The 24,049-nt window shown below is 35.8% G+C and overlaps 1 protein-coding gene across 1 annotated transcript in view; it reads left to right on the plus strand.

Moving 5' to 3' along the window:
- Positions 1-3,514: 3,514 nt before the first annotated feature.
- The window catches only part of LOC117414593 (mucin-2-like), a 35,431-nt gene continuing 14,896 nt past the window's right edge, over positions 3,515-24,049 (plus strand). The window contains exons 1-29 of the mRNA XM_059027195.1: positions 3,515-3,583; positions 3,744-3,773; positions 3,927-3,974; positions 7,606-7,831; positions 8,116-8,245; positions 8,478-8,529; positions 8,662-8,744; positions 8,963-9,155; positions 9,705-9,824; positions 11,006-11,126; positions 11,246-11,384; positions 12,061-12,153; positions 12,594-12,666; positions 13,547-13,684; positions 13,878-14,027; positions 15,194-15,282; positions 15,691-15,817; positions 16,002-16,242; positions 16,412-16,452; positions 17,092-17,177; positions 19,291-19,442; positions 19,532-19,670; positions 19,840-19,941; positions 20,028-20,216; positions 20,860-21,102; positions 21,528-21,684; positions 22,626-22,751; positions 23,104-23,245; positions 23,634-23,659. Coding sequence (XP_058883178.1) covers positions 3,535-3,583; positions 3,744-3,773; positions 3,927-3,974; positions 7,606-7,831; positions 8,116-8,245; positions 8,478-8,529; positions 8,662-8,744; positions 8,963-9,155; positions 9,705-9,824; positions 11,006-11,126; positions 11,246-11,384; positions 12,061-12,153; positions 12,594-12,666; positions 13,547-13,684; positions 13,878-14,027; positions 15,194-15,282; positions 15,691-15,817; positions 16,002-16,242; positions 16,412-16,452; positions 17,092-17,177; positions 19,291-19,442; positions 19,532-19,670; positions 19,840-19,941; positions 20,028-20,216; positions 20,860-21,102; positions 21,528-21,684; positions 22,626-22,751; positions 23,104-23,245; positions 23,634-23,659 — 3,505 coding nt within the window. The 5' untranslated portion in view covers positions 3,515-3,534. The remainder of the gene's footprint in view (positions 3,584-3,743; positions 3,774-3,926; positions 3,975-7,605; positions 7,832-8,115; positions 8,246-8,477; positions 8,530-8,661; positions 8,745-8,962; positions 9,156-9,704; positions 9,825-11,005; positions 11,127-11,245; positions 11,385-12,060; positions 12,154-12,593; positions 12,667-13,546; positions 13,685-13,877; positions 14,028-15,193; positions 15,283-15,690; positions 15,818-16,001; positions 16,243-16,411; positions 16,453-17,091; positions 17,178-19,290; positions 19,443-19,531; positions 19,671-19,839; positions 19,942-20,027; positions 20,217-20,859; positions 21,103-21,527; positions 21,685-22,625; positions 22,752-23,103; positions 23,246-23,633; positions 23,660-24,049) is intronic.

The raw sequence follows: 24,049 nt of genomic DNA on the forward strand, positions 1-24,049 counted from the left end.
ATACGACATGCCTTTTAAGCCCAGGATAATTCTGGTTGCTCTTCTTTGGGAGAACGGATGGGTCTGAGGCTGCAAGCCTTCAGGGGCCCTGTGGCAAAGTGCCCACCCCTTTATATTTATTTATGTATGATTTATTATTATTATTATTATTATTATTATTATTATTATTATTATTATTGTTGTTGTTGTAATTATTATTATTATTATTGTAGTTTTATGCAGGCGGACGAAGCCGTCCGTCTTAGTTATTATTTTGAGATGACGGCGAAAAGCCGTGTGTTTGTTTGTTTCGTTTAGTTATTTAGAAACCCCATTCAGCCGGTGACCATCTCCCGAGTTAATTAATTGACTAATTGTTGCTAATCGGGAGATGGTCACCTGTATAAAAACGTGCAGCTTTTCTGCACTCGAGGAGAGAGTGTTCAGGGAGTAAGGAATAGGAGTTAAGGAGAGGAGACGAGACAAGCGAAAACAACTGCTATTGTGCTGGAATCGCCAGCAAAATATTTGTTAGCACAAGTGTTTGTTTGTTTGTTTTGTTTGGCCAACGTGCCCTTTTGTTTCTGTCTTTTGTTCTGTTTAAATATTTTGTTTTATTATTTAATAAACGCGCTGAGCGCCGGTTGCGCTACAGTTTTGCCCAGCACTTTGTTTATAATTTACTCCTTCCTGGTCCGTGACGTCACTGCAACCACTCTGCCACAGGCCCTCAAACGGATGGATCACATCAGTCTCTGAGGCTATCTCAGAGCTGGGCCCTGTCTCCTGAGTCACTTCCTGGACCTCTGTCTCCTGCTGCTCCAGGGAGTCCCCATGCCAGGAGGCAGCGACAGAAATCGTGTCCTGGTCCCCTTCGCTCATCGCCTCGTTGACCGCCGGTAAAGGGGCAGGTGCCGGGCGCGGAGCTGAGGCAGGCACGGGGGGCAAAGCCTGTTGCCTGACCAGATATTCAAGGACTTGGGCCATCTGGCTCTTCAGGTCCGAAATGTCCTTCACCTGCCTGCTGTGTCTGGTTCGCCTACTGCTCCTTGAGGGAGACCATGAGCGGCTATGAGCTCGGTGGGCAGGAGCCTGTGCGCAGGGAATATCTTGCGATGGGGGCACCAATGTAGACAGCGATTAAGCACTGATAACGGCGAGCTCTAAGGCACCGAATGCGTCGAGTGCACCGATGCACCGAGGCCCCGAAGGTACCAAGGGCACTAAAGTCACCAAGCACCAGGGGCGTAAGCAGCGAGGTTGCTGGGCCAGTGTCTAGTCTGGACCTCATGCAGTCACACAACCGATACAGCGCGCAGCTTGCAGCGGTGTGGAGCACTGTCTACAGACAGTATAAGCCTGGCCCGTGAGTAGTCACACAACTGGGGCAGTGCGAAGCTTACAGCGGCGTGGAGCACGGCTACAGGCCTAAACACAAAGTAGCGAGAAAAAAAGAGGTATACTTTTTTATTTTCAAAAAATGACACACACACACACACACAGAGCAGAGCTGAAGGTAGGGTAAACACCGAGTGGGATGGCAATGGTACGCCCAGCTGCATCGACTCGACAGTGGGTACGGCAGCGCTGGGCCCCGGTGGAAGAAGTGACTCTCTTTCTCTCTCTGTTATTTTTTTTTTTTTGTAGCTGCAAGAGCAGAGGAAAAAACACAAACAGCAGATGCTGTAGCTTAGAAAGCAGCCTACAATGAGCGAGTGATGTAGGCTGTTGAAATAAAGCAGGAGAGTTTTGAAAGTAAGCCTGAACTTTACAGGTAGCCAGTGCAGCTGGGCAAGACGGGGGTGATCTGATCACGTTTTTTACATCTGGTAAGGATCCTGGCAGTGGCATTCTGAACTAGCTGCAGTTGGTTTATGGTGCGTGCCGGGAGACCACAAGTTGAGAGGAGACAAATGCATGACAAAGTATCTCAGCATCCAGGAGGGAAAGGTAGGGACGGACTTTGGAGATGTTTCGAAGATGGTAGAAGGAAGATTTGACCACGGATGAGATGGGCATCAAAGGAGAGGTTGCTGTCAAGAAGTACACCAAGGCTTCGTACTGTGGGGTAAGGCAGCAGCAGACAGTTTCCGAGGTTCAGGGCAGCTATATTGAGATTCTGAAGTTGAGTTTTAGATCCTACTAGAAGGAGTTCAGATTTGCTAGTATTCAGCTGAAGAAAATTGGCAGACATCCAGGTCTTGAATGCAAGCCGAGAGCCGGACCATGGCAGAGGGGCTTCCAGGTTCGAGTTTTAAGTAGAGCTGGGTGTTGTCAGCATAGGAGTGAAACATGAGGCTGTGTTGGCGGATGAGGTGACCCAAGGGAAGCATGTAGATAATGGAGCGAAGGGGCCCAAGAACAGATCCTTGGGGGACACCACAAATGTCTGGGTTTGCGACACCACTGCATCCAGCATAGAAAACAGACTGCATGCGTCCGGATAGGTAAGAGGAATAAGTTTTACCTACCTTACCTACCTGATGGTGAGAAGCAAAAGAGAATGAGTTCTCCGTTTAGTGATTATTTATTACCTTGGTGAGGCAGGACCGAGGACGTCACTCCACAGAGGGGCCTATCGGCAGCTTTGATATAAAATGCTCAGTGAATACCTGACCTGTGGCAGGCATATCTCAAAAGTATTGCTTGGTGGTCGTCTTCGAATTTAAAGGGAACCTCAGCTCCAATGTTTCCTGACTTTCACATTTTAAAAAAATCCTTCCTGAACTATTCAATTTAAACATTTGAATGAACAAAATAAATAGGTTTATTAAATATAAATTTAGAAGTACTTTAATGTACATAATATCTACTGATATAAGGGGTCGTCCAAAATTATCAACTTGAGTCATGCATTGCAGTATCTGCAGCCATTACATTTTATGAAAATCAGTGCAGGCATAATCGCATAGTAAGATGACAGTGAGTGAAAGATTATATTCAAATGCATTCTGAAAAATACATCGGATGCTAGAATTGAATACTATAATAAAAGCTTGGTGAATATTGCTACAAAATCAAGGAGGCTATCATGCATTGTGTGACAGACAGACTGTTAAATGAAATGTATAATGTAAATGTGTAATGTATATTATAGGCATGGGAATGCTTCAAGCTATATAAAAATGTCATAATTGTTTTATCAAAAAGCGTACACTGCCCTTGACCCCCAAAGCTGGAACAGTGGCTGCTAGAGCCAGTCTGGAGCTGGATCAGTGGGTCTCCACCAGCTCTGTAACTAGCCTGGAGCTGGATCAGGGGGTCTCCACCAGCTCTGTAACTAGCCTGGAGCTGGAGCTGAGCTCCCTGAGCCACCCTGCAGCCAGAGCTAGCAAAGCTGGATCAGGGCCAACCCTAATTTAAAGTACAAAGTTGTTTTTTTAGATTGTTGATTTTTCACTAATTGGAAGACACCTATTTATGTTTGATTACATAGTTACCTTGACTTCCTTATGTTATTCAAATCAGGCTGGAAAAAATGTAGTATAAGAGACCCCAAGAAGTGCTGCACTCCTATCAATGCTGCATGTGTTGGTGTTTGTCCCAAGTAACAACATGAAGCTTGCAGTGATAGTCCTTCTGAGTGGACTTTCTCTACTCAAAGGTAAGTCATCCTTATGTTTAAAATAGATTAATGTTTACAATAGGTGTAAAGTATGTCAGCTAAGGTATAGAATAATGTTTTAGGTAATGTCAGCCTTCAGTATCATGTTAAATAAAATGTAAAACATGTTAATGCGTATGCTTCTTCTTGTCTTTACTAGGCGTCATTACAGCCACCAGTGAGTCTAATGGTAAGTTACTGTAAACTTTTTAGTCTTAGGAACATTTTGTAACCCAGTCTAAAAACAAACTTACTGTTTATCCTGAGAACATTCTTATTACAGACTACTGTAATTACAGTCCTCTTTAAATAGTTTTATTATATTTCATACTTGTATTTTCAGGCATTCCAAAGGGTATTGGAGACATTATTGCTTTTGATGAGAAAATAGGTATGTAAAAGTTCCAATTATTTTATAAATTCAGATCAAACTCAGTCAATTCTGTTACAAACATTTATACAATGAACTACACAAACAAAAGGACATGTTATTATTGGGATTTATGTAAACTGTACAACATTAGTATTAATACAAAGGGGTGTCTTTAATTACACAGTAAACTATTTACACCTGGAAGTTATCAAGAAATTTATCAAGGACAGAAGACATGCTATTCAGCATTTTGATGGGTTTACTGTATCTTGTCCGGCTTATTAGCTGGGATCCTAGACATGGTGTCATACTTTGCACATGCTCAGTGGTTACCTTAGTGTCGTAAAGATGAAAAGGGAAAAAAGGGACACTTGAGAGACACCAACCAGTCACCACACATGGCATTAAATTAACAAGAACAGAGATGTCAACTTTTTAAGAGCGTGTAACAAGTCAGTTCAGCCAGGGTGTGTAGTTCAGTGCTTTTCTTAGCACACTTTTATTTGTATTTAAAAAGGTTCACAAAACAAAATACCAAAAAGTAAATGCCAATGTTAAGGCAGCTCTTTCATCATATTCAATTGTTTGATTTTACTTACTGTGATGGAAATTAATAAATTGTTAATGCATAGTTTTTAACATATATTTACATTTTCATGTTAATAGTACATACTTTTTTAATTTGTTTTGAAAAATATCTTCTGTTTAGTTTGTGATTTTGGCAAGTAAGGTTGTTTTTTTTTAAAAAATCATAACAATGTTGAGAGACAAACTGTACTAATTAGTAATACTGGGATTTTCTAAGGGATTTTTTTACACAGTTAATTTACCGATAAAATAAGTCTAGAATACTTCCAATTAAATAAGTCTAGGAATACTTCCCGTTGAATAAGGGCCAATTTGGGCAATGTGCTAAATATACATGCTACTATCTCTGAAATGAGTTTGGTTTAAGGGGTTCAGCTGATGATGTTCTTGGAAATTGACATGGAATGCTTCTAAAGAGAAGCTTATAAAATGAGACAAACACTGGCTTGGTTTACATGTAAATTAGAAACTCCAAATTCTCTCTCCATTGTCATGAGAATATGACATAGAATGCACATATCACGCACATTCCTCATGCTATAGCAAGTGCCTGGCCAAAACAAGGGTGGTTAAATCACCTAATCATGCAAATTGGTTAAAGACTTTTTTTTTGCCACATGGCAACAAGTTCAATAGCTATACTATATGTTCACCAGACAGTTGGGCAATTTCCATGGAAATAAGACTCATCTTTTTCTATTTTAGTAGTACTTTCGAGTTGTATGTTTCCATGTAGTTTTATTTTAGCTAGAGAAATTCTGCTTCAAAATGAAAATAACCTAATTAATATTAAAATATGGGAGAGTGTATTTAAATATCTAAGTTCCAATTTAGCATTAAGCGACTACTGAAATCGTACAGCTGTCTTAAACTGGGTTTCCACAAAGTTATACATTTGTGTTGAAGCACCGCAAGTGCAGCCTGTCTCGTTTGGCCACCGAAAAAATGTAATAAAAATACTTTGGGAAAGAAAAAAAAATGAGATAGCGTTCCACCAGTACAAAAAAAAAAAAAAAAAAAAGCATTCCTTAAGGAAATACAGTGTACTATCCTTGTATTATTTGCTAAATATTTTTTGACTGCATATTTATTATAAACCCATTATAAACGTGCATATATACAAGTTTTCCTACAGAACCGTAGCTTCAGCAATTCTGATCAAACTGAGCTAAAATACCAGCACTTTAGGTTAATGATATAAAAATCATTCAGTCAAAATGTTTAATACAGTACATTTTTTAAATATTGGTAGTATATCTACAATAGGCTACCCTACTCACCTGGATTTCCCACTACATATTATTATTAATTTCTTAGCAGACGCCCTTATCCAGGGCGACTTACAATTATTACAAGATATCACATTATACATTATTTCACATTATACAGTTATCACATTATTTTACATACAATTACCCATTTATACAGTTGGGTTTTTACTGGAGCAATCTAGGTAAAGTACCTTGCTCAAGGGTACAACAGGGGATTGAACCCACAACCCTCCAGTCAAGAGTCCAGAGCCCTAACCACTACTCCACACTTCTGCCCTACATAAAAGATGTTCTTATAATAATAATAATAATAATAGTAATAATAATAATAATAATAATTATTTCACAGGTGCAGTGCAAGGCTTTCGCCAGTAGTTGTCTTTTTGAACAAATTCGCGGAACTGTTTTTTTTTTTCCTTTTTCATATTTTTGACCTTTTAAAACAAATCTTGCTCAATGAATTAGGCTCAAGTCTGATGTTGTCGTGAGCCCACAGAAATAACACAGCTCTACTAATTTAATACATATTTTGGTCAATTTTACAGCCTTTTAGCATGCAAAGGCAGTTTACCCACTCGTTAAAGCTGTACAAAGTTTTAGACACGCACTTCCCAGGATTGCCCGATGCTACTCATAAAACCCCCCTATTGGTGAACGAATTTCCCCCCATTTTCAGACTTTTCTCTCCATTTGCACAATAACTGTATTGGAAAGGGGGAGTTGAATAGATAGTATTTACCGTCCTAGGATTCAAAAATAATTCAGGTGTTGCTGTAATTAACTAAAATATTAGTCATCATTTTCTAGGCAGTCCTAGCTGCTAGAAATGCTGTAAATGTGGCTTGTGAATTTCTGGAGTATTGTGTGGTTGGCTGAAAGCTCCTGCAATCTTGTCCCCTCCACTGTAAGCCATATCTAACACCCAGGAGGCTTCCTAACTTCAATGCCTTCACTGACTGACAAGACAAGGATTAAAGATTTATGACTCCTGTATATTTGGTGTGTTTTGTCACTGTTTTTAGATAATTGAATAAACAATATCATTATTTATGAGGCATTGTTACATTTAACTAAACTTTTAACAAAAGTTTTAGTTTGGATTTTCTTTTAAATCCCAATGCTTCTCTACCACAATTCATTTATAATAATAATAATAATAATAATAATAATAATAATAATAATAATAATAATAATAATAATAATAATAATAAGCCCTTTGCAAAGCAAATACACTTATTTGGTGATCGGATATCGGATTGCGTTAAGCATAGACTTTTCAGTCCCTTAGCAGTAAGATAAGATGCAATTCATGTTACACTAGTCTTTGAGTAGCCAAATTGGAACACTGACGGAAACATTTAAATATTCCCTCCCCTATTTTAATATTAAGTAGGTCATTTGAATTTTGAAGGAGAATTCCTCTTCCTAAAAGAAAACTTCATGTAAATCCAAATTGTCCAAAAAGTACCACCAAAATAGCGTGACAAAAAAGTTAATTTTTTAATGTAAACTAAGCCCTGGTGTCTTTTCTTATATCATTTTGTCTGATGCAGACTGTAAAGAGTAAATATCTTCAAATTACAGTGTACCACTTAAAGCTATTTTCAACAGCAGACTATTAGATGCATACAAATCAATATTTACACAATAGCAATCTGACTAATTGCAAACATAATAAAAACAACAGGAATCATATTTGTGTATGTATTGTTCTTGAAGAAAAGAGAAATGACAAGCTGTGCATTAAAATGATTCTGACTGATTCAGGATTTACTGTAATCTGATTGCAGGGGTGTGCAGTACATTTGGAAGTGGATCACTCAGGACCTTCAATAACAACTTTCGCTATTTGGGATCAACTTGTGCATTTGTGTTCAGCCAATCATATGAGAATGATGCTCAATTTCAAATAATAATACAGCGAGGGAAAGATGGTATTCTGGCTAAAATTAAAATCACTGTAGACGGTATTGAAACTGTTGTGGAAAATGGAACCGTTTCTGTTGATGGAGCAAGGTAAGTATTTTAAGTCTATGTGAAATAAAATATACAGAATAGTGAAATTTATAAATATTTGTATAAAACAACAAATACTGTGATAAAGATAACTTCAATTACATTATTATTAAACTAGTACAATTACCAAAACATACATTCTATTTAAAATATTCCATAGGAATATGCCATATCAGGCTTAGTTGACCCATGGTCACTTCAGAATATAAATTGAATGTGCTTCTACTGTGTGTGTGTATTGCAGCATTGCCATTATGATATTTACATTACTTTGGAATTCACAGGATTTCCCTTCCATTTGATCACAAATCAATTAATATCCATAAATACGGCATTTACACAAGACTGAGGAGTAGGAGAGAATTCCTGTCAGTGCTGTGGAATAATCAGGGAAATGGCATAGATGCCCTTTGGGTAAGATGTCAAACTTTATCAACTCTGTAATTCAGGTTTTAATTAATGACACATGTATTATGGATATATCCTAAAATATGTATTGTGGACACGCACCTTATGCCTTAACTTTAAAAAGTAAAGATATATGTTTTGTACTGTAGAGCAATGAATGGGTCTTGCTATGTGAGCTTCCATAATATCATAACAGCTCAATCCAAATGATATTTTATTATTTCCTTTTTTCTAATAGATGAATCTTAAATCTGACTACCAAGAAAAAACTAGTGGTCTATGTGCTGGTGGTAATAATCTTTTTTATTATTTAATTTTGGCGGGGGGGAAGTTGTGGAATGATGCATATTATCTTACAACTTTGTCATTACTACATAGTAAAATAGTAATATACACTTAACACTTTTTGTTCTTCCATTTAGCAAGTTATCAAGAAAGTAGACATTTTACTGGAGAAGACTGTGAAGACTTTGATGTTATACAAACATGTGAAGGTGACTCCATTGTAAGTGTCAATTGATACTGTACAAAGAAAAAAAGTAATTCACTAATGCAATGTTTGTTTTAATATAGATTTGTATTATTGGAGCACTGTTAGTTATTTATACCAGATAGATAAGTTAGGATAAAATCTGTTCAGTATGTGCTTTTTTTGTTTTGCAATAGATGTAATCAGTTTCTCTTTAAGCTAAATAAGGAATGCGGTGCACTCTTTTGTTTTAGGTTTGCCAGATGACCATATCAAATTACTTGACTTCTTGCAGTGAACCATTAACTTCTGAATATATTAAAATTTGCCAAATGGAGGTTTGTAATGGCCTACAAGATAAGAAACATGTGTGTCCTGTTTTTGAAGAAATGGCTCGTAACTGTGACATAGTCACAGAAAAAACCTACAACTGGAGAAAGGACTGTTGTAAGTTATTATGGAAATGAATATATTATATTGTGATAAAGTTTGAGGGAACATTGTTCATGAAAATAAAGGTGTTCACAGCAATCAGAAGCACAGGTGATCCCATATTATTTCAAACTAAAAATTAATAAGAGAAGGAAAACAAATGGTTCCTGAAGTCAGGACAACATCCACTTAAATAAAGTGATAAGGCAATCAAAATCCCCCCAAGGAGATAAACAAAGGGGTTACCCACAGTGGACTGTTGGATGCAGGGAAGAAAACCAAGCTGTTGAAGACCACAATAAATCGATTTACAAATATCTTTGGTTTCCAGACTTAGCAGTACTAAATATTTAAGAAAAAATTGCCCTTTTCAACCACTTCTGTAAAATAATCTTTTGAAATGGGCTCTAAATTGTAAAATACTGTTTACTATTTGAAAAATTTAGGAAACATAAATGGATTATGCCACGTTTACAGATTTTATACAATGTAGAATGATGTGTATATATGTCTGATATAAACTGTCATATAACTAAGCCTTTTTTGTTCTCATATAAAATACAGCTACACCCACCTGCCCTGGAAACCAGAAGTTTAAAGATAATGGCCCTGCCTTCATGCAAACATGCTCAAATCCAACATATTCCGATGAGAAACTAATAAGCACTTGTGTTTGTCCTGAAGGTAAATATATATTTAGAAATGTTTAAATCAGGAGGGTGGTGTCCACTCACTCTCAGTAAAACTCCACAAAGATATTACTCTTACGAACAGTGTTTAAGTATTTGTAAATGTTTTTACTACATAAAACAGTTTTGGAATTTGTATTATTGACATCACTTATACCACATAGAAGTAGGCGTTATTATTATTAGTTTATTTGGCAGACACCTTTATCTAAGACGACTTACAGGTGATACAGGGTAATACAAGGTTACAGTGCAAGAACAATATTTAAATACAGTGTAGTTTACAGTAGGTGCAAATACTACTACTATTATTATTATTTATTTCTTAGCAGACGCCCTTATCCAGGGCGACTTATAATTGTTACAAAATATCACATTATTTTTACATACAATTACCCATTTATACAGTTGGGTTTTTACTGGAGCAATCTAGGTAAAGTACCTTGCTCAAGGGTACAGCAGCAGTGTCCCCCACCTGGGATTGAAACCATGACCCTCCGGTCAAGAGTCCTAACCGCTACTCCACACTGCTGCCCTACTAGAATACAATATGAGATACGAAGTAACAATTTTGGATGAAGACAATTTGTATCTACAAAGACATAATAGTAGTGCAATAGTGGAAGGATAGTGCATCGGCTGAGTGTCCAGTAACATGGTGCTTAGGTCAGGCAAGTCCAACGCATAATAGGAGAGGTAGATCAAGACATCAACAAGTGCAGACTAAACAGGTGGGTCTTGAGGAGGAGGCGGAAGTCATTGAGAGGGAGCAGTCCTGAAGTTCTCCAGTAGCTGGTTCCACCACAGAGGAGCTAGGGAAGAGAAGGAGCAGGCATGGGAGGATGGAGAGTGACAATCTTGAATTCAATATAAGCAGAGATAGGTAGCCAGTGAAGGGTGTGAAGCAGAGGGGTAGCATGAGAGTAGCAAGGTTGGGAGAAAACAAAACAAGCAGCCGAATTCTGAATGAGCTGAAGGGGGTAGACCAGCAAGGAGAGAGTTACAGTCATCCAATCTGGAGAGTACAGAGCTTGCACCCGGAGTTGAGTGGAATAAGTATTGATTTAACAGGGTTCTTCAAACTATGCATTTATTATTAAAATAAGTATCTTTAAACGTGTGTTTCACCCTTTTACTGAAGGTGCAAGTTAATGGTTTAACTTTTTTTTCCAAAAGGTAAAATTCTTGATGACCGCCTTGGGCAAAATAAATGTGTGGAAAAAGAAGACTGCCCCTGCAAATTCGATGGACAGATTTATAAACCAAATAGCACACGTACAGAATTGTGTTCATCATGGTGAGTCCATTTAGTGCCTAAATACATAAATAAATACATAAATAAATAAGTAAATAAATAATAATAATAATAATACTTTCTTCCATTGCATTAACATAGTTTAAACATTTTCTTATCAGTACTTGTGAAAGTGGAGAATGGAATTGTCAAAAAAAGGATTGCCTTTCAAGATGCACAGTTGAAGGGGGGTCTTTCATCCATACATTTGATGGCAAAGAGTACACATTGCATGGAAACTGCAAGTACTATGCTGCTATGGTAACTTATGTTTTAAGCTTCATCATATGTATATTCTTATAAAAATTATATTTAACATGATTTGTTCAAATTAAAGCAAGACTATCTATCTACAGTGATATCAGAATATAAGTTTATATATATATATATATATATATATATATATATATATATATATATATATATATATATATATATATATATTGTTAGGTACAGTTATGTAAGTAAACAAAGCTGTAATCTTCTATATTAAGTGTCACTATCTCTTCTTGCTGCAGTATATTTAATTTGTTTGCCCTAACATTGGTTTACATATATCATTTGAAATAAACTTCACTGAAATTTGAGTTCCCAAGTCACAGATCTGCAACAGCACATTATTGTTGTTACCCCCAGAAAGGTAACTTACTCCACTAAAACCTACAAAATACAACAAATGATAACACAGAACGGGTACCCATGATTCTCCACCCACCATCGTCTTTTTCATATAAGCCAGGGAGTACAGCCCCTGAACTCCCCAGCAAGGGGATGCCTAGCATTGCCAGCTGCTTCCCTGCTATATTTGGTAAAGCACAGTAAATGCTGGTGAACAGTAAAAATACCATGCAAATTCAGCCACCACCTGAATAATTTAAAATGTAAATGTTTTCCATTAAACATTTTTTAAAATTATTATTTCTGTATGTACTTATAGGGGGATAACTGGAAATTAATAATTCAGCTGAGTAAGTGTGACAGCAGAGTGACTTGCCTGACAAAGGTGGAACTTGAAATCACTGATAACCAAGTAAGTTTTCAGATTGAGAATACTGGTACATATATTTTTTAATTAAATGGTGTGTTTGCAATGAAATGCAAGTAAGATCAAATTATTAGTGCAATCTGACACCTTGGCCTTTGCTACTATGTTGGTCAGACATTTACTTAGAAACCCCACCCTGCCCCACCCTCATATGTCCACTGGATTTAGGATGTCATGAGTGGATCTACTAGAAAATGTAATACTGCATGTAACACTGATTCAGTAGTTTAACCCATGCAACAGCTTAAGCAAGTATATTTTCTTTATTGTTGCTTTCAATTGTGTTGAACTCTATAATAGAGTCGTTTCTGTTATATAACATTATTGTAATTTATACTGGAATTAAAATCTTATCAACAGTGAACTTGTTTTTTTAAATTATTTTTATTTAATTATTTTAAAAACATAATCATAAATATTCACAGACAATCATCTACTCTTTCACTGAACAAAACATCTACATTGATGAGAAAGACACCAATGAAAGGTACAATTCAGGTAAGTAGAAAAACGGAACCTATTTTAAAAGCAGGTGTAAGGTAAAGACTAGTTTTATACCATAAAAATGTACTGTACTTTTGTTCCTTTGTACTTTAAAATAGGGCCCAGTAAGTCATATATATTTAAGCTGTTTTCTAAACTTAAGTTTAATTTGAGGGGCAGGAGCTAGATCGCCACCACTGCCAAAAATTAATCACCCTCTAACCTTGCAATTCACTCTATTCTCACTTGTTTTTTCGTTTTCCACCACCTTCCTCTCTTCCTCCACTATGCTGCTCCACCTCTGCAATGGTCTCCCTCTGGAGGCAAGTGAAGTTCATTTCCGAGTGCAGCTCTCTGTGAGCCAAGGGCAAACCCTGTACTCTACTAACTATCTGCGTTCTTCTGTGCCAGTGTCCCTCTCTGGAGACACCTTCTTTGTGTGTTATTTTTTCCTTTCTTTCAGATTTCCTGTCTCCCTGTCTGTTTCAGCCTCGGAATTCTGACTTCGCTGACCTCCCTAATCGTAGGCGATCCTTGTAAGCCGGGGAGACTTCTAGTCTTCTCTTTGATCTATCCACTATTCTTTTTTTAATTTTGCCTTGGGGGAAGTAACGTTTGCTTCCCAGCCTTGGAGGCCAATTGGTTTGGCTTCACCTCCGCGAGGGTGGCTCTCCGCGAGCCAAGGGGAAATCCAGTCCTCTTTCTAAAGTCACAAGCACATACACATACATACCTATTTCAATTCCTAGTTGTTACTCCACGCAGCCCTTGCTCCTGTTACGTGAATCATTGTTGAAAGATTCTGTTATCTTGAAATTGTCTTATCAGCATTTTCATATGGTATTTATTTTCTTAGCTGCACGTATGTTAACGTCTTTTTGTAAATTTCTTTCAGAAAATGTGCAATTTTTCCCGCAGTCTTCATTGTACATTCAGGTTCAAACAAATTTTGGTATGAAGATGCAAATTCAGAGGAGTCCTTTTATGCAGCTGTATGTGACATTACCTGCCATTGCAAAGGGGGTTACAAAAGGTATGACTGCTGTGTGGTTTACCTGTCATAGTGTATTTTTTGTCTTATTTTCACTCTTTTATTTACACTGAACAATGCAAAAAGTACACATAGTAATTCTGATTGTCACACAGGCCCAAATAAAATGTTTAATTACTTGATTCACCAATTCACAGAATCATATGTTGACTGTTATTATCCATGTAATCTTTAGGGTTGTGTGGCAACTACAATGACAAAAGTGATGATGAATTCATGGCAAGTAATGGAATTGTGGAGGATTCCAAATCCTTTGCCAAATCCTGGAGGAGACAGGTACAAGAGTGTGCCGAGATCTCTCCCATCTGCATGAACACAGAAAATGGTAAGAATGTTATTCCAAAAACAGGGATTTCTTGTTTTGTTCTTGGTTTTTTTGCACCATAATAATAATAGTAGAAATATTGATTATTGATTTCCTAATGACATGGAAGTGTCATCAAGCTATTAAACAGGCATTGATAAAAGATCTGCTTGTGTTTTTTTAGTGATTTAGTAATATGACTGGCTGGAGATAAGCTCAAAAGACAGATGCTACATCTAAAATGCACCTGGCATTGTAATTGTGTTTGACTAACTGTGGCAAAGTGGCTGCTGATTAAGACCAGATGCAGAGGTGATGCAGTGCAGAAACAATCACACGTGAAAACTGTAATCCAATTTGGAAAATGTTCTTTTTATTTTAACAGAAATCCTGGTCTGGCGACCAAACAATAATCCTCCGGCAACACACCCCTGGTGTAAAGCTCGGCAGGAAAATAATAACGATATGTAAACACAAACAAATAATAACACGTTATCCGCTCCCACAATACTACTAACACAAATCACCAGTCCGGGTGCGTGCAGTAGTGCTCAAGGTGGGTGATAACAAATAACAGTGACTGTGGTGTTGTTGTTCCGGGTAGTGCTGGCCCAAGGCGACAGCTCCGGAGACGTCTAGTGAATTTACAAACAAAAGACAATTACTAACAGTGCTACAAACAAACAAAACACTCACAAATATTTATTATTTATTTTTGGGAACTCTACCGGTCCTTCCAGTTCTGTGCGTCTCTGAAAACCAAACGAAGGAACCGATTACAAGTCTCTGTCCCCTTTTTATGCTGTCACGCATGACCCCTTGGTAAACTAATGCAGCTGCCTTACAATCAGCGGCTGCTACATTGTTTACCTTCCGGGTCAATACGTTCTTGCAACAGAGAGTCGCCTTCTTCCAGACTAGCCAACTCCCCGACCCGAGAAAGAACTGTGAGTCCAGCCCGTCAAAAGAACTCTGTACTCGCTGCTTCGCGTCCTCACAGGTCGGGAGGGAGATTTACAACCAGAACTCATTATATTTCTGTCACACTAACGCATAGAGTAGAGAAAAGTATGTGAAACTGCAAATGCTGTGCAGATTACCTGCTGTATGGTAAACTGTTTGAAGGGTCTCTCTTTCTTGAAATGTTCTGACAGACCCAAGAATGTAATATTTTTATGTTATTGCAGAAAAATATGGAAAAGAGAAGTGTGCCTACCTGAAGGACCCTGTATTTGCTAAATGCCATTCTCGTGTCGATTATACACCTTATCTTGAGGTAAATTATATAATTGTACGATATAATAAATCACAAATTTCCATTTACAAATGTAGTAAAAAAAAACAATACCAACATTCAATAGTAATGTGCACTTTCAATTGAGTTGTGTACTCTTTTGTAATGAAGTGGCTGTTTCATTGTTGTTAAAAATGTATAGAATTGACAGCCGTGTACAACAATAGGCCCACAGGCTCGTTCATCCATGAATAATTAACATGGTCAACCCTGATTTGGCCGTCATATATGGCAACCGGGAACATTGTTTATGCAGTACATAAAACCTGAGATTGCTATAGCATAATAGATTTACCAAACAAAAAGGGGAAGGCTCAGTAATGTTTTAGTAGTCTTGTGTTTTGTTTTAAAATTAACATTACAATCTTTGATTGTTGTTTTGTTTTCCAGAAATGCGTAAGTAGCGCAAAATGCTGTGCCAATCCTGCAGAATGCACGTGTGTAGCACTGGGTAATTATGCAAAGGCCTGTGCTGCTAAAGGCTTGATTGTGGAAAACTGGAGAAAGGACGATTGTGGTAAGTTTCATTTTCTTTGAGTGGGTACTGTAAACGTATAGTTTTGTTTTTTTTGTAGATCTTTAAATTCAATGGTTGTCAATCTTTAAATTCATCTTCATAAGTGGAAGTAGCAGTCATTTTACTGGAAAACTGAAATGTGTTTAATGTGTTAGTTGATCCTAAATCCTTTTTTTTTATATAGTTGAAATATGTTCTAAAAATCAGAAGTTTGCATACAACATGAAGGCCTGCAATAGTACCTGCCAGTCACTATCAGGGTCTGACTTTGCCTGTGAAGTGGAAGATGTCCCAGTTGATGGATGTGGCTGCTTAGAAAAACATTTGAACAGCAAAGGGATGTGTGTTGCAGAAACTCAATGCCCGTGCTATTATGATCAAACTCCAGTTAGTCTGGGACAAAATGAAATTGATGGACTCTCCTGGTGAGTTTCTTCACATTTTCCACTGGAGCAAAAATAGTAAAAAAAAAAAAAAATTATCCAATAAATGTTCTAATGTAATTTATGTGGTGGTGGTACGTGATGTTTTTATAAATATAATGTGCTGAACAGAAAGTACACTGAAGTTTGTGTTTCAATTCTCTCCTTTCAGTGTTTGCCAAAATGGAAACCTGGACTGCAAACCACTGCTAAGTATGTTGTATAACATGGCACATATATACATATTTTACAATCACAGAAATAAGCTATTTGAAATATTTGATCAGTAAGGTGTATAATAATTATGTACTTTTGATGTAAAGTGGTGTAAATTTGTCAGGCCTGATTATTATTCATCAGTGGGCTGATCTGACTAATCTCTGATCTCACTGTAATCCAAGTTTACTTACATTTGATTTCACTTAGTTAGAAATGTTAGTGCTGACCCCGTTTTGGTTTGAGCTGACTGTGACCCAATGTGAATGGACAATCCTAGTCTTTTTTTTTTACTGTTGTTATTTAATATTTTACTTACGTTTTGATTTTTAATGTCTCAGTCTGTGAGAGGAATTTTTTTTGTCTCCAATTTTCACTTTTCACCTGAAGAACAGACCATTGTGGTTGCGAAAGCCAGCATGTATATTTTTATTACATATTAGCTGATCTTATTAAAGAGTATCACCAGAAAAGTTGATACATCTTTTTAGTATTGTGTAAATTAGCAGTGCAAAACAATATTAATGTGCTAAGGAAGCGCACTTTTCCCTCGCAAAACAATGGAAATGTTTCTAGTGTATGTGTCCCACTCTGTTACTAGGTGATTATAACTTTTACTTTGTATTTCTTTTTTAGACTGCACAGAGGGCAAGAAATATATCAAATGTTCTAAATATTCAGGCCCAACATCTGGAAAAACATGTGCAAGTCTAAATTTACCAGTAAGTCCAATTTAAAAAAAAGGGTTTTTTGATAAACAATAAAAAGAGCAAAAAATATTAAACATTCATATATTAAACACCAGTAGGTAAGTCATTTATTATTTACATTTCTAGGAATCAGAAATTGAACCTTAAGCAAGTAAAAGAGAAAGATGAAAAAGTAGGGGAAATGTCTGATTAAAAAGTGGATTAACTGCTATATAGTTTTAACACTTTAAAGTTCCTATGTTTTATTATTCAATTTTTCAAGTACAATGTTTAGTTAATATACAAATGTAGAGTAATAGATTATGAATAATAACATAGATAAGTGGATTCTTTTTCCCATAGGTACATTTATTCATTTTAATACAATATACATAAATCAATATATAATATGGAGTTTTATACCTCTCTGCGCTGTCTTCTGAGGCCCACGTTAGAAATATCTGTAGAGTATCTTTTTTTCATCTACGAAATATCACTCGCCTTAGATCATCTTTGTCAATGTTTGATGCGGAGAGACTGATACATGCCTTCATTTCATCGAGAATTGACTACTGTGATGACTTGTTTGCGGGTGTTTCCATTAATGTTCTTAAGAGGTTACAATACATTCAAAACTCTGCTGCTCGAGTTTTAAGAAGAAAAAGAAAGCATGACCTCATAACACCAGTTTTAGCATCTCTTGTGGTTACCAGTTAAATATAGAACTGACTTTAAGATCTTGCTGCTGACCTTCAAGGCCTTGAATACCCTGGGTCCATCTTACATCAAGGATCTGCTTTGCTGCTACATTTTTATTGTATTGTTTTATGTACAGTATATTTATGTATTTTGATGTATTTTATGTATAATTGTAAAGCGCTTTGTAATTTATTTTAATGAAACGCGCCATACTAAATAAATATATTATTATTATTATTATTATTATTATTATTATTATTATTATTACCACAAGCATGGGTATATCTAGCGTGGGATACATTTTTGGTATTCCACTTCATAAGAGTGAATAACATGAGTGGATAACATGCTTACTGGGATTAGTTTTGAATGTGTCTTTGTTTACATTTAATCCAGTGCACTTTGGTAGTTCAAACAACAACTTTTGGACTCTGACTTCCTTGAGAACAAGTTTAGTCAAGAAATGCCCGTTACCAATCTGCATCAGACTCAACCGAATAGCCTGTAGCCCCTTTATTGCCTCCAGTAACAGTAGGAAACAATAGAGAGGCTGCAAATTGACAGACTGAGCTCAAGGTTCTATCTAAAGATGGTTGTGAAAAGGCCATAAACAGGGTTCGAAATAAATCTGCGTCGATGCACTGTCTGTTAATAGTGAAAGTAAAGACCCATCAGGTATATAAGACCCTGAATTAATTGATTTATTATAAAAAAGTTACACATTTTATTGGTCTTTATTTTAAATATATGCTTGTGGTATAAACAGAATACTGAATGATCGTTCATCATATATGGTTTTTAATACCCTTAGGAGCATGTTCTTACATAAACCACTTGACCCTGTCAGGACTCGTGATTTACTGTGACATCCTCCTTTGGCGAATAAAAACCTTATACCATTAACTATTATTCAGTGTGTGTGTGTATATATATATATATATATATATTATACTTATTAAGTATCTGTTTATATATACCTTCATGTGTCATATTATATAGCCTAAATGTGTTATTAAGGTACCTCTGTTTGTTTCCATTATTTAAGTCCAGTATTTGTTTTTTTTTGTTTTTTTTTTACTATTAAAGATGCATGTGATGTTATATATGTAAGGGTTGTTGGAGGAAAGGGGTACCATTAATACATTCTCCTAATAATCAATGCTCAAGTATTACAATGTTGGAAGCTTTGGCTGTAGTATTAAGAACTTTTTCTCACAACAATTGGACTTTCATATATGACCAAAAAGCATGAACAATATTTATATAATGAATTATACATTTTGGACAGGATGGAAAAATATTTGCTTGAAATGTATCTAGGTTTGCTTTCGTATAGTAAATAAGATGAACAAATGTACACCAAATTAATCTCAGATTTTCATTATCAGTAATTTGATGAGAGTGTTTCCACATTCTGTACCAGACTCAAATTGTTCTCCTTTTATAGGCTAGTGATAACTGTGAAAGTGGCTGCTATTGTCAAGATGGATATTATGAAGATCATAATGGCAAATGCGTTCGTCAGGAAGAATGCACATGCTTGTTTGGGGTCAAAAGCTACTCTGCAGGGGAAACGGTCACAAGTGGATGCAATAATTGGTAGGGTGAAAGACATGTCTAAAGCAGTTTGAATCAAATAGTATCTACAAATATAAATATGTAATATTTCTAAATCTGTTTTTGTTCAGCACTTGCATCAGGGGAAAGTGGAGTTGTACAGAAGAAGAATGCAAAGGAAAATGCCAAGTTTATGGAGATGGACACTTTCAAACCTTTGATTTAAAGTGGTACAGCTACGATGGGAATTGTGAATATACTCTTGTAGAGGTAAGGATCTGTGCATTTCTAAGAGATTCAGAGCTTGATTTTTTGTTATTGCTGGAAATCAAACATTCTCTATTCATAATACCTGTATATTCAAATATGAATATTTACATCAGCCCTTTTTAACAAAGATTTTGGTTTCAATGTGACCATGCAGTTTGTTTGGTTTTAGGATTACTGTGGTTCGAATGGCACTTTCCGAATAGCAGCAGAAAGTGTTCCCTGCTGTGAGGAATCAGTTACATGCTCAAGGGCTATTAAAATTAACTACCAGGTATGGTTGGAATCTTTATTTTTATCTGAGTTCAGTTTTTTAAACTTTTTTATACCGGCTGTCTAATATGATTTGCAATTATACAGGGTGAAGAAATAGAATTACGAGATATGAAAATTTTAGAAAAGAAATCAAACAAATGTGAGTCTGGGACAGCGACAAACTACTCGGTTCATACAGTGGGCCTCTACCTAATTATCACTCTGAAGAATGGCATTACGTTGTTGTGGGACAAGCATACAAGAGTAACCATTATATTGGACCCCAAATGGAAAGTAAGTCTGAATTTACATTTCACTTTTTAATTGAACAAGCAGTATATGATAGACCCAATAAGCAGTTTATCTGTATTTGAAGTTGGACAAGCAGTTCTAAATGGGATGCCACAGTCTCTCATTTACCATAGTGATTATTTCTACATGGTACTAAACAAACTCCATTTTAACTTGGAAATGCCTGTCGTTAATCTGAAATTAGTATCTAATAACAATAAAGACGTGATATAAAGACATGCTATTAGGACCTTGGTGTTCATGATTTGTATGAAACATAAGAAATTCCAAAGACAGGACTTGACTGTAACAACATTTGAACTATATCTCAGTTTTAAACCAGGATCAACACCTGTTTCAACCACAGGTACAGGATTTATTAGAATGTATTAGTATATGTATACGTGATTTCGATTGAGTGTGTTGCAGCTGTGGCACCATTTAGAAAAGCGAAAAATTGTAACGGGGTGCTTGAGCTGACACCTTCAGACAGAAGGGGTACAGTTTTTAAAAAAAATTGATAAAATGTGAAATTAACTTATTTTTTTTTATCATCTTATCTTTTTTAATGGAGAACCAGGTTGTTCTCCTCCTTACATATCTTAGATAGTTTACATTGCACATGTTTTTTTTCTGTTATTTGCAGAATAAAGGTCTCTGTGGTCTCTGTGGAAACTTTGACGGGGACTCTAAAAATGACATGATAACCAGAGGAAAATCAGAAGTTACAAAAGTACTGGAATTTGGCAACAGTTGGAAAGTCAATCCCAGTTGTGCCAATACAGTAAACCAGACATCCCCCTGTGAGAAACACTGGTACTGTAATGCATGGGCAGAGAGAAGGTGCAAGATCATTACTGATGAAATCTTTCAAGAATGTCATAAGAAGGTAAAGATTTAGTGCAATTATTGTTTTCCTGTAGAATCTAAGGTCTAGATTCCCAAAACTTTTACTCCAAATCATCATTAGCTCTGAACCCAAGAGATCAATTTTGTTAAAGCCCCTTATAGGCAACTTTTGTTTCCATGGACTTTGTTATTTTATGCAAATAAAAGTTTGTAAAAAAACTGCAGGGCCTGTTTTCTTTAGAAGTACGTGATGACTCGGTCACTCTTTTATAGAAAATAAAAAATCAAAAATAAACACTTCAGTCATTTATTTTGAGGATTTAATCAGTAGTTCATTTCTTTGGGAAAAGTTTACTTGAAATAGAAACGTATTTATTGTTAAGGGACCAATAAAAGAATAATACATTTATAGTTCATCCATGGGTTTATATTTTACTCTTCATTGTGCATTTTTTTTATATTTAGGTGGACCCCCAGCCATATTATGATGTTTGTGTTAAAGAGTCATGTGTCTGTGAGCTAGGGGGACAATACCTTGGATTTTGCACTGCTGTTGCTGCATATGCGGAGGCTTGCAATGAGGCTGATGTCTGTATAACGTGGCGGACCCCAGATTTGTGCCGTATGTATTGGTGGCCAAGGGCTTTTTTTTTTTTTTAATTCTAACAAAAAATAAGTACATTAAAGTAAAAAAGTGGTAGCACTTCAGGTTACAGAGAATTAATAACCATGCCATTAGTTTTCATGCTTTTTCATATTAACTACCAGTGGAATAAGTGTGTAATTACATGAAATGGTTTGTGTTTTATGATATATTTACCACTAGCTTTTTTCTTGCTCTTACATGTAACAACACTTCGAGTAAGCTGTAATATTTTTTTTTTTTAAATGCAAATACAAGAGGATTAAGTTACTAAAGGAAGTCATTATTTTTTTGTTAATCTAGCATTCCGTAGAATACATTAAATCAATCTTCATAAATGGTAAAGTATTTATATATTTAGACAAGACGGGTTTATAATAAGGGACAGTATAGAAAGATACAGAAGATATCCTTGCACACATAAACGAGCTGAAGTGTGTACACAAAGACATGTTGATGTACTGTTTTATTAGAATCTGTAATGATATGCTAATAAATGTCAAATTAAAACATTTTGATAACTTAACAATGTTATTAAAAAGCCAACAGCAAAATCTCTTTGTTATCTTTATGACTTAATTACTAATTAAGTAGCTTCAGTGTGAATAAATAAAACCATAAAACCAGGTATTAACAGATTTATGTTTTTAATTTTCTATGGGAAACAAAATGCTTCTAGTTGTGTTGTATTTTATACAAATATAACATAGCAAAAGTATAGCTCTCTCTACAAAATTATTTCGTAACCTTTAAGTTGATTAATTTGCCTAAAACTTAGAAGTGATAAAGAAAATAGCAAGTAGCCATCACCTAAATGAGAACAAAGACATGTTTGCTCTTATCTTTAACTCATTAAGACGCTAAATCTGTTGTAAATAAATAAAACAATTGTATAACTAAATGTTGTGATTTCATTACAGCTGTATATTGTGACTATTACAATGATCCAGGAAAATGCAGTTGGCATTACAAACCTTGCGGAACGATTGCCACAAAGACCTGTGGTAATAACGTGATTTCTGAGACGTTCTCTGCAAAGCTTGAAGGTAAATTCATTGTTATGGGTCAACCTTGGTACTAAATTATTTAGTAGCACTATAAATAATCTGGTACGGAGATAAATATGTGAACTATCATGCTCCACTATTCAGCCTAGACGTACTCTATAGAAAATGTAACCTGTGTGCTTTCTTGGCATGTGCTGTCAGATAATGGCTTTTTAAAAGGAAAACAATTGTCATGTATTTCTTGGCCAAATAAGGACCCTGGTTAACTGCTAAATAGACAAGATTGGACACTCTTAATCATTTTTAAACCGTGCCGATATGATGTGGTATACCCGCAGATGCTGCAGTCTTGCTAATTCAATCTTCTCCTTTCATTTTCTGTTTTATGTAGGCTGCTATGCAAAGTGTCCAGACAATAAACCTTATCTTGATGAGAACACAATGCGGTGTTCTGCTTTAGAAGACTGCACCTGTCTTTATAATCAAATAATGCAACCAGGCGAAACCATACAAAATGACTGCAACCAAACTTGGTAAGTTATTTACATACTATTATGATTTAAAATACCACTGTATGGATTTGTATTAACAGTATTGCTTTCAGATTTTTTTTTTTTAAAATGTGTTGTTGCATTAAACCGTTCACTGGCTCAAACTTTTTTTTTTTGCACCATAAATACCATTGAGCCAGTATTTGCAGTGACTCTGAATGGGAAATACTCACATTCCTCTGCTTTTGGGAGAGTGTTTCATGCTGTGAGTGACTGTCTTTCTTGGACAACTTGCACTGATAGCCCAAAGACATTATCTGAAATGACCACATATATTTAAATATACATTATTGCATTATTTTATCATGCTAGCATTGGATAATCATCGTCCACAACATATATGATTAATTTGTCTACGTTTTTTTTTCAGTAAATGCATAAATGGTGTGCCGATATGTAAGTACTTTTCATTACTCAAGTATATCATGAATAAAGGAAATAATCCTGTTTGATATATTACCATCGTCCAGCAGAAAAATTTGACTAATTCTGAAGATGCAGATTTACTTATATCTGTCCCCAAGTCTATGTAACACAAATTTACTCCTGGTGTCTAAGGTAAAGCTATATACCACTGATAACCTTTTTGGGGACAATAAAACACATTTCAAAATAATGAACAATTACATAACTGTACTTAAAAGTATGTGAATTAACTAATTTTTACACAGAGTAATTTATATAAAGCTTAACCTCAGATAAATGACTGTTTCAAATCAATGCACTGAAAATGAAGTATTATTGGTTATATATGTACATATTAGTATATTAGAACAGTTTTTTAAT

Source organism: Acipenser ruthenus, chromosome 7 (assembly GCF_902713425.1).
Source record: "Acipenser ruthenus chromosome 7, fAciRut3.2 maternal haplotype, whole genome shotgun sequence".
In the NCBI taxonomy this organism is placed as follows: domain Eukaryota; kingdom Metazoa; phylum Chordata; class Actinopteri; order Acipenseriformes; family Acipenseridae; genus Acipenser; species Acipenser ruthenus.